The sequence below is a fragment of the Populus nigra genome, chromosome 10 (assembly GCF_951802175.1).
Source record: "Populus nigra chromosome 10, ddPopNigr1.1, whole genome shotgun sequence".
NCBI classification, from domain to species: domain Eukaryota; kingdom Viridiplantae; phylum Streptophyta; class Magnoliopsida; order Malpighiales; family Salicaceae; genus Populus; species Populus nigra.
This window is the reverse complement of record NC_084861.1, coordinates 7,574,522-7,585,824: the sequence shown is the minus strand read 5'-3', so window position 1 is coordinate 7,585,824 and position 11,303 is coordinate 7,574,522. Positions and strand designations below refer to the sequence as shown.

The window sequence follows — 11,303 nt, the reverse complement described above, 5'->3', positions numbered from 1 at the left end:
TCGAAATAAGGACAAATAAACTAGTCTAATCTATATATGTTACAATATTGTTATAAAATTATTATAACAATTTAATGATTCAAGATTTTGAGTTAGAATGGTTATTTTACATTATATTAAAATTTTGTTTACTAACCAATCACAAGATTAATTCTTACTACCATCAGTTTTTTTCTAATTAAAATTAAATAATATCACAAATTAATTTGTATATGTGAAAATTTTAAAATAAATAGATTTTCACTTAAAAACACATTAAAAAACTAATATAAAACCAATAATAATATCTCATCTAATGATTTAAATCTTTGAATTAGGTTGATTCTTTATGTATTATTATGGTGTTTATGGAGCGTGGGTGGCTCCACTAATTAACCTTTGACTTGCAAACTTCTTAAATTTATAAATTGTATAGAACAATGAGAATTGATTACAAGCAAATATCTCAGTAATCTAATATCAGCTCGTGCTTTTTTTCTTCTTACTACCATTTCTTTAGACATACTACGTAACTCATGACCCCATGTCCAAAGACATAATTGATTAACGAAAATTTGATCCTTCTCTCCTTTTGTTTTAAGAAAAAGGGGCGGAAAAAGGTTAATACATTATTTTAATTATTTGGTTAACAAATTGTTTTCTATGCAAATACCCCATTCTTGAAAAAAGGATCACACAAATCTGGATATCAGTATGGATAAATAGATATAAATGGTATTTTTATAATACATTCGAATCCTCATTATGAATACAGGAATTAGGACATAGTTGGCCTGCACAACTGATTCGGACATCTTTTATTGCTAAAACCGAAAAACATATCTGGAGTTGATAATAATAACTCAAATCCACTCTGTTTCTCACTTTCTCCATGCGACCCTGGGCCAATTCGGTGTGGCAGGTATCACCTTTGATTCTCAGACATGGTTAAGGTTTGCAAGCAAAGAGTTCCATTGCTTCCCAAGGCACGTAAACAGCTTTCCTTTGCTTAAAAACATGTAGAAGTCCATCACTTTTAGAGCATCACTCTCCATTTCTATTATCAATCAAGTCGAATTATGCTTCAGTGTTGTGTTTGAAAATGCCTTTTTTTTTTAAATGCATTCGGACCGAGAAAACAACAAATCATACCTTCTCAAATACTTTTTTCTTCGCTTTACTCGGTGTAAACTGTAAACAGCAGAGTGGGTTTTGCTTTTCTTGGGCGTAAGCTTATCGACGAGGCTACTTAACGGCGTGGCATCCACTTCTAACGCAAACTCCCCAAGCTCACCACATAGTTAACTACCATGCCCGCAATGACCCATCTCGCAGGAAGCATATTTTCTGAAAAATCCAATAGTTATCTACCAAATCAAGGTCACATATTTAAGCAACATGCTATTATATTTTACAGAGCATCGATCAATACAGCAGACAAAATGGCTTTGGTTTGCGAGCACATTCTGTCCCTGATAATGTTCAAATTCGCTGAAATTAGTTTTCACACAACAGAACCTCAGTGGTCAAGGAATTAATAATTCATCAGGATCCAATTATTTAGCCACCATTTGATGGAACTGAGGTTATCTGTCTCATACACAAGATTATATATTGCTGGAATTAAGCCTGCAGGAGGAATTGTGTATCTATATACAGTACTTGCTCATTAACTTTCAAATGACTCTCAGAGAATACAACACTTTAGGACTAGCCCCTTTTGATCCAACCTTGCCTCCTCATTTCCTGCGCACACACACAACTAATGATTACTGTATATTTCTTGAGAATTTTACAAAACATATGCATAAACCAGGTAATTGCATTGCAAGGAAGATGCCCATTGTTCAGTTGCTCATAATTCCGCATCTCACCATCCTGACTTGGTGCCAGTGCTAATGCATGAAGTTCAAATCGGGTTTCACTCCATTTAATAACAACCGCTAACAAATCCCAATTTAGTTGAATCATTTCAAACAATTGAGCAGTAAATCAAACTCACACCCGTGATTCAAAGTACAATCATTAACTGATGTACACTTCAATTTTGTTTTTGCCTTGGTTGTGTACTGGCGGTGTCTATCTTTCACTTCCTAAACAGCACATTTCATCATTTTTAACCACTCCTTCCCATCTCCCCATGAAAACAAGAGTTGTTAATTTCATTAAGTTATTCTTGCTTGACTAGAAAATCATTACCAAATAGATAGGATATACCAAGAATATGCAGAAGCAAAATAGACACACCTTCAGGAGGCTGGGTGAGCTTCCTGTTTTGTGGAGCCATCATTTCTTTCTTCAACTGAGTTAATATATCCTCCATTGTGCATTCCCTCTGCCAATTGGCAAGCATAGGGAAAAGACTAGGCTCGACCTGTTAATTTAGTTACCAATGAGATCATTTTCAATCAATTAGTGTAAAATAACTAAAATTTGCATCACCTACCATTCCGCTTGCAGGATTGACACAAGCCATATTTATCCGAGTTTGGAACCTCACACTTGGCGGATTATCTGGATAATCCTTGCCACAAAACAATTTTAACTGGTAGATACGCCCTTCATGAACAGTCTGGCAAGTAGCATGAGTCAATACATTATTGTTCCTTTTGAAAAGTAATATAAAGCATACATAATTACATTGAAAAATCATGTCTCATCATTCAAGAATCAAGGCAGAGATAGTATGACTATCACGCCAGGCCAACAAAGTCATAAGGTGGTCTGCTTTGTAAAGTAAACTAGGGATGGCAATTCTCCCCACTAGTCAGGACTGGGGGCCTACCATGCCACTACAAGGTGTGGCAATACCGTGGATGGGTAATGGGATAAGATATTAAAAAAAGAAAACCCTGATGATCACATATTTCTAAGACGTACTTATTTCGCATAATCACCTATGCACTGTATTTAGAGGGAATTGTGACTAATTCTCTCCCACTAATTCAATCTAACCTAATTGGAAATTGGAACCAGAATCTACCAGGCATTCATTGAAAAAGACGTGCAAATTTTTTAACAATAAAATTTTAGGATCTATTACAATATTTGGTTTAGAAAGCTTCTAGCATTTTTGCCCATTCAGATCAGATGAGCAATTGATGTAATTCTACCTAAGAAAAAACTTCACCTTGAATTTATTTATCACTAATTTCAGTAAGGGCTTCATGAAGCAAGTAAGATGTGGGCCTTGGAGGCTCTGGATGACTTTGGTTCCCCTGACTTGGGGGGGGGGGGGGGGGGGGGGGTTGGAAATAGCACCATAGCCATTCCAAGACCATTCTCATTCCAACCTTATCCACCATGATAGGATGCCAACATCAAATGCCATGGAGATGCCCAGATTTGGACTGTAGATATGTGCATGTGAAGTAGGGGTCAATCTTTTTGGTGTAGCTAAGGGAAAAAGAAATTCCAAACCTCATCTGATGTAGTTCTTCGTTTTGACAATTTGGGGGTTTTCTTGTCTGGGGGGTATCTTTACGTTATTTTGACTAAAATATTATTTTAGAATCATGGCAAGTGCATATTCTAAGGTCTTTGGATAAATTATTATTTAGATTTCATTGGAAGGTCTTTGCTGTCACTATCTAGAATTGGTTCTACTTTCCCTGATGTTAGAGTGATTTTATTTCACCTTTCCCTTATACTCTTTCAATTTCCGTGTTTTATAAATTGAAATTCTTTGGTACACTACAGCACAAAGATCAACTGCAATTTTCTTTCAGAATCAACCTCTGCAGATGACCATCAAAGCTACTTGATTTATGAGGAATTATCAGATTATAGAAGATTTGACAACATAAGATTTGCAGTGCCAATCTTTTATTTGTTTGTTTGTCAAATAAGTTTTCCATTGACGATCTAATGCAGAAAAAAGAAATAAAAGAGATGATTTTAAAACTTCAAACTACAAACAAAAAGAGAACCTTGAAGATTTCACAAAAAAGTCAGAACAATATGCAAAAGCAACTGGATTGCTAATGCATTACAAAGACATTACACTTCTGATTGAGAGCGTCTGAAAGGACACCAAGGTTTAACAATGTTAAAATAAATTTTTTTAATAGGAGAGCTGAAGGAAGCAGAAGAGATATAAAGAGATTGCAGATAAATACATTAAGTTAGTCAAATAACATCTGTCATCAAAAGATGAAAGAAAGTGTAATTGATAAGAAAAAAACATGTGAACTCATATGCATTAAACTTTTTGATTGAAGAACCCACACATATAAGCATGAATATCTTCTTGGAAACTTTAAATTGATATCCATATTGACAGAGAGAAGTAACTTCTCTCCTCAAAAACCCTGCTTTTATGCCTCCACAGCCCACACCGGCAAAGCACAGTTAAAGGATTAAGGCAAGAATTCTAATCCTACAAGGCCATAAACATAGACATCTTACCAATGAAATGAGCTGGCATCATGAATCGTAATCTACCACTTTGTTGCAATTTAAACCAAGAATTTTATTAAAACCAGTTCATGCATTGGCAATCCAGTATGCATAAAACATGAATGAGAATATTGAAAGAGAGAGTAGCAAAAAAATTACATACATTTGGGGGGCCAATTATAGTTCCTGTCCATGACTGCATGTAGATATCATCGGCATCGTCCATTCCATAACTGACAGTTCCATTTCCGATCCCCTTTTCTCCTCTCTCAAGCTCCTCCAGTAGTCTGAAGTTCCTAGGCACTGAAGAGGACAGAAAAATTCAGTTACAAAATAGTAATCATGTATGCATGCATTCTAGGAATCATCAAATAGAAAAAGAAATTAAATCCTCCCCCCCAAGACACGCACCACCAAACAGAGAGAGAAAAAATTGTTACTGTTGGAGGATTTGGGGAGATACATGGAAAATCATGGGGCAAAAATGTGGTATTTCATCTATACTACTTTTAATTAGGAAGCTCACTTGATTTACAACGCATGAGTAGGATTTTATTTTTCCACTCTAGGGACTATTTGCATCATTGCCCAAATCAGCAAAAAAATCAATTGTTTCTAGGCCTCTTAAATCTGATCTCTTTCAATTCAACCAACTCATACCATCTAATTTCTGCCATTACCCACGTATCACATCCCATTTTAAAATTACTCTCTAAAGGTAAAACCAAAGAGTTGGAAAGACCACCCTTGGTCATGATTTGTAAGATCTCTAGATAAACGAGTAAACTCGAGCAAAGGAGCCTGATTGTACTCGGCATTTGCTCCCTCTGTAACAGAAAGTCCACATATGCATTTCATATCTTGTGAGGCATTTCATTAAACATTTATCATGTACAGGAGTGGAGAAAATAGCCTTCCAAGGCAAAAAAAAATTACTTCAAGATAATTTCTTTATGCTCGAGGACAAGATATAGATGCTGTAAAGAAAACCATCTAGCCAAAACAATCAATTCCAAACCATTCAACCACAGCCAATCAGGGAAAAAAAAGGTCTAAGAGAAACGGATCATCCTGAATTTCAACTCAAAAACAGATCATCATCAATGATAACTCGAAAACCCTAACCAATTGTAAACCTCGGAGCAAAACTCCAACTCAAAGACACCACAGATACTGCAAAGTGCAAAGAAACACAGAATGCTAACCTTGTGAAAAAAAAACAACAAGAAGAAAAATTACTACTACAAAATCTAACAAGGAAAGTTAGGTTTTTTTCCTTGAAAGGGTAATCTTACCAACAACACTCGATCCTTCAGAACCCATTGATATTGAATGTTAAATTCAGTGAAAGGAGGTAGGATTTCTCTTTATTAATAATTATATATTGTAGATTCAAAGACCAGAAAAAGGAAAAGAAAAATGGAAGAGATGAGAGGTTAGAAAAGAAAAGAGGGAAAGTAATATATCTGAGTCCGACAACAGTGTCTCTAATCTCAAGTCGAACACGTCAGGTCCACTTGTGAAGTTCATAGTACTTGTTCTTTTTATTACGTTGTACTTTCTCGGATTAACAGTGTCTAAAATTTGCTGGCCGAGTGAAGTGGTTACTGTGAGTGAGTTTTAATTTGTTTTTTTATTAAAATGATTTTTTTTAGTATTTTTAAATTATTTTGATAGGATAATATTAATAAAAATAAAAATAAATATTATTTTAATATTCTTTTAAAAAAATTAAAACTTTATGAAACAACATGACCATACGTTTAAATACCCTTAAACTATGAGCCCCATACACTCGAGAGAATACATGTCGTTTAACAAAACAAATTGTTCCACGTGGTTAATCCTTTTGTAATTATATACATATTTTTGAGGGATTGAAAAGTAGAATAGATAAAGATATAAAATTTTGATGATCAAAGAAGATAAATTCGAAAGAAAAACTAATAAAATGAGGATGATCAATAATCATTTTTTTATATTATAAAAACTAATTAATTAGTTTTAATATATTACAGGGAAGCTGTGTGCTCATCAAATGTATTTACTTCTTAAAAACAATATGATTAAAAAAAGTGTCGCGGGGTGCGCGACGTCGCGACGATCGTCCACCCTCAGGTGTTGTAGGGGGGATATATCTGGTAAATATGGAGAGACAAGGAGTTCTTTGTCTCTTAGCAATAATAAAAAAAAAAGTGTGGGAGTCGCCACCTAGTATTTTGGTTACTAGGAACCCTAACTGGTCTCAGAGATCGGGCACGGGGACTGGTTGCGTAAAGGAAAGGTATTAGCACCCCAAATACGCCCTACCTAAGGTAAGCTGCTTTGTTTGTTTGTCTGATAAAATTAAGGTCTCGTTGTGTTTCCTAGTTGTTGGTCCGTCTATGGTTCAAGAAAAGTCCTCCTTAATAAGGAGGTCCTTATCTTATCGGGTAAAACCTAACCGTTCTAAAAAATCTATGTAAAAACCATATTTTTAATATCAGGAAAAACATTTTATGTATAAATTCGTAATCCCGAATACTAAAAGAAAACAAAAAGAATTTTTTAGAATTTTTGAAATATTGGCCTAGTTCTCATGGCTTGAATAAACTGGTTATTAAAGCCAAAATGCATGCTAATACATATATTGTTTTGAAATTTTCTTTGTTGTATGAAAAATATGATGTTGTAATATTTATATATATATATTGGAGAGACTAGGCCGTATTTTAAAACAAAACATTTTTTAATTATGTATATTTTTTTTTGATGTTTTGACGCAAATCGGGTGCTTTAATACCGGGTTGATATTCTTACGGTATAAAAATATAACCAAATATTAAATCACTTTGATAAAAAAAATGCAGAAAAATCAACAATATTTTTAAAAATATTTAGGAAATTTTTGAAAGCTAAAGACATTTTTATTTTGAAAATCTTTGATTTTTTTATGAAAACCGGGTATTTTAAAACCGAATTTGTATTTCTATAACATAAAAATACAAACCAAAATTGATCAAAATACAATAATAAAATTACAGAAAAATCACATATTTTTTGAAATAATTTTTGAAGAATTTACGTAATTTTTTTTTATATATATATCTATATATAAATAATCTAAAACAAAATAATATATAATATATAATATATAATATTAAATGGGCTGGGCTGGTCCGGCCCAACCAACTGGGCTGGACCGGACTCAACCCAAAGGTGTTTGGGCCGATTTCGGCCCAAAAATGGATTGGGCCGATCTCGGCCCAAAAAGAAAAAAGAACTAATGTTGCCTTCTGGGCCAGGCCCGGCCCAGAAGGCAGAGCTGGGCCAGGATCCGCCTGGCCCAGCAACCCAAAACGGGTGGGGGGAATTATTTTCCCCCCACCCCTGCATGCAGAACGCTATTCGTTCTGCATGCAGAGAAAGAAAAAAAATGCAGGAAATGAAAGAGAAGAAGGGTTACCTGGAGGAAGCTGGTGGCGGCGTCTTGGCGAGGCTGTGGCGGAGGCCGGTGGCTCACGGGCGGCGGTGCTGCGGCTGTTTCCAGTGGCAGAGAGTGAAGTTGTTCCGTTTCCTTTTCCTCCCGTTTTCTCTCCTCTTTTTTTTCTTTCGGGTCACTTCCCTCTCCCTTCGTCCTCTGTTTTTTTCGTTTTCTCCTCTCCCCTCCCCCTCTCCTTTTCTCCCTCTTTCGGGTCCTTTTTATAGAGCCAAAGCCATGGCCTTTTTACAGCTCACATGGGGGGGGGGCAGCCGCCTGGTCGGCCATGGGCGCGGCTGCCGAGGTTCGGCGGGTGGTGCGCGGTGGGTGGTCGGCCATTGTGCCCGGTCGGTGGGCTCCAGGCGAGAGAGTGGCCAGCAAAATTCAAACAAAAGGCATCCCTTTTTCCTTTTCTTCCCCGCTGCATGTTCGGGGGGGAAAGAAGGAAGATGAACAGTGTCGTTCAAAACGACACCGTTCTGCCCCTTTTTTTTTTTTTTTTTTTTTTTTTTGAATGGATGAAACGGCGTCGTTTTGGATAAAACGCGCCGTTTCATTTAAAACCTGCAAAACGCCAAAACGCGCCAAAGTCCAAATCAGCCCTCAATCATCTTTTGTCCCTTCAATTGCGTCCCTGCCGAATTTCGGTCTTCGCCCCCATAGTTGGCCGCGTTTTTCACTTTGGTCCTTGGTCTCTGAATTATGCAATTGAGCCCTCAATTGATCAAATAACTTCCAATTTCTTCAATTAGGTCCCTGAATCAATTAATTCCAGCCCCTATACTTACGCGCCTTCTTCAATTTGGTCCCTGGTTTCGGATTTCTTCAATTAAGTCCCTAATTGGCCCTTAAACTTCAATATTTATGCAATTAAGCCCCTGATTTGACTTAATAAATTCCTAAAAAATATATTTTGGCCCCATAACTTAAATTTCTTCCAATTAAAGCCCAAATTGACTTAAAAATCAATTTTTCTTGCAATCAAATCCCCTATAAATTCATTTAAAAATCCAATTAAATCCAAAAACATCCAAATTTGGGCTTTTCTCCTCCAATCCAAATTTTCCTTCTCAACAGGGCTCTCCTCCTTCAATAATATACTGTCAAAAATCCAATCTTTGTATTTTTAACCTCCTTTGGCTATATATATATTTTTATATATTTTGTGGGGGACCCAAAAATGGGTTACAACAGATGCCCCCTCTTTATAATGCTTACGGAGCAGAGATTTTGCGCAGTAAGTTTTATAAAGAAAAAAAAAACCCCAAAACAAAACTCCCAGAACTGATCTGGTCGAAGCTTGAATGATCTGATACTTGTTTTTTTTTTTTTTTTTTTTTTTTTTTTTTTTAAGCAATCTCAACTTGGAATCCCATCTGACGATTCCATTGTTTATCTTCTCTTTTTTTACTAATATGAAAATATGAGGTCTCATCTGGCGACCTCCAAATAGTGAAGCATGAGATCCCTTCTGGCGATCTTCTTTAATCAATTTGGAATCCCATCTGGCGATTCCTTTTATTCAACATGTAATATGAGGTCCCATCTGGCGACCTCAAGTAACGAAACACGAGATCCCTTCTGGCGATCTCCTTTAATCAACTTGGAATCCCATCTGGCGATTCCTTGTAACCAACATGAAATATGAGGTCCCATCTGGCGACCTCCTGTGATGAATATCGAAATACGAGATCCCTTCTGGCGATCTCTTTTAATCAACTTGGAATCCCATCTGGCGATTCCCTTTTTTCTTTCTTTTTTTTTTCTTTTTTTCTTTTTACAAGGTCCCATCTGGCGACCTCCAAATAGTGAAATGCGAGATCCCTTCTGGCGATCTCCTTTATTCAACTTGGAATCCCATCTGGCGATTCCTTTTAACCAACATGTAATACGAGGTCCCATCTGGTGACCTCAAATGGCGAAACACGAGATCCCTTCTGGCGATCTCCTTTAACTTGAAATCCCATCTGGCGATTCCTTTTATTCAAAAACGAGGTCCCATCTGGCGACCTTCAAAATAGTGAAACACGAGATCCCTTCTGGCGATCTCTTTTAACTTGGAATCCCATCTGGCGATTCCTTTTATTTAAACGAAGTACGAGGTCCCATCTGGAGACCTCCAAACAGCGAAACACGAGATCCCTTCTGGCGATCTCCCTTAACTTGGAATCCCATCTGGCGATTCCCCTTTTTTCTTTCTTTTTTTTTTTCGAGGTCCCATCTGGCGACCTCCAAATAGTGAAACACGAGATCCCTTCTGGCGATCTCCTTCAACTTGGAATCCCATCTGGTGATTCCTTTTTATTCAAACGAAAAACGAGGTCCCATCTGGCGACCTCCAAATAGCAAAACACAAGATCCCTTCTGGCGATCTCCTTTAATCTTGGAATCCCATCTGGCGATTCCTTTTATTCAAAGCTGACATACGAGGTCCCTTCTGGCGACCTCCTTTGACAAATATCGAAATACGAGATCCCTTTTGGCGATCTCAAACAACTTGGAATCCCGTCTGGCGATTCCTTATTACCAAAGCTGATGCCGATGTCGTTCTTCCTGATGGCAGGGTTCAAAACTTTTCATTTTCTCTCTTTGTCTTGTTCTTCTTGTTGTCCCAGAATCCACTATGGTTCGAAACCGTGATTCTTTGCTATCGCCCACTATGATTCTTTCTTCGTCTCCAATCTTGCTGGAATGTATTAAGAACTCCTCCTACAATGATTCAGACAGTATATATGCAATGATTCATGATTAGATGCCATGCATGCATTCGTACCTGATTTTGAAACATAGGCCCCATCCTCTTCTTCTTGTTCTCCTTGGCCGCTTGCTTTTGACGTGTATGCTGGATTCATCTCTAGTGTTGTCTTTGACTTTCTTCAAGTAGTCCTTTTCTTAAAATGTATGACTTGTCATTGCCTCTTTGTCATGCTTTTGTCAAATGCTTTAGCTTGGTTTTCCAATCTATAGGCTTCCGTACATTTTAGACACGAAAAAAATTTCATGAAAACATCTCTGATTGCCCCCAGTGTAGGGGTGTGATTATAGCCTAGGCTTTTGTATGGAGAAGAAATTCGTTCAGCCGATGCTAAACTTTTTAGGTGTGATAACAACAAGACATGCATTATTGGGATTAATGCAAAAATGATTGTTGTGAGATCAATGCAAAAGAGAAAGAAGTCAATGGCCAAACTTTGCTTTATTGATTTAGGAGCCTACATCAAGCATAATATCTTTTTACAGAGTCAGAATTCACAGGTCGAGCTAGGTCTTCTCCATCCATTCTAGCCAACTTCAACGCTCCTCCTGAGAATGCCTTCTTTACTACGTAAGGACCCTCGTAATTCGGTGCCCATTTGCTTTGATCGTCTCCAGGTAACGACAATATTTTCTTCAATACTAGATCCCCTTCTTGAAACAACCGCGGTCTAACCTTTTTATCATATGCCTTGGCCATTCGTTTCTGGTA

At 37.0% G+C, this 11,303-nt stretch overlaps 1 protein-coding gene across 1 annotated transcript; it reads right to left on the bottom strand.

Annotated features, from left to right (window-relative positions):
• Positions 1 to 1,513: 1,513 nt before the first annotated feature.
• Positions 1,514 to 5,888, bottom strand: LOC133704265 (ubiquitin-conjugating enzyme E2 variant 1A-like). Its single transcript, XM_062129047.1, has 5 exons — positions 5,673 to 5,888; positions 4,541 to 4,680; positions 2,426 to 2,551; positions 2,227 to 2,353; positions 1,514 to 1,725 (listed from the first exon to the last, which is right to left on the bottom strand). The coding sequence occupies exons 1-5, from the start codon at positions 5,698 to 5,700 to the stop codon at positions 1,667 to 1,669; spliced, it is 480 nt and encodes a 159-aa protein (XP_061985031.1). The 5' UTR covers positions 5,701 to 5,888; the 3' UTR covers positions 1,514 to 1,666.
• Between the last annotated feature and the right edge of the window lie 5,415 nt (positions 5,889 to 11,303).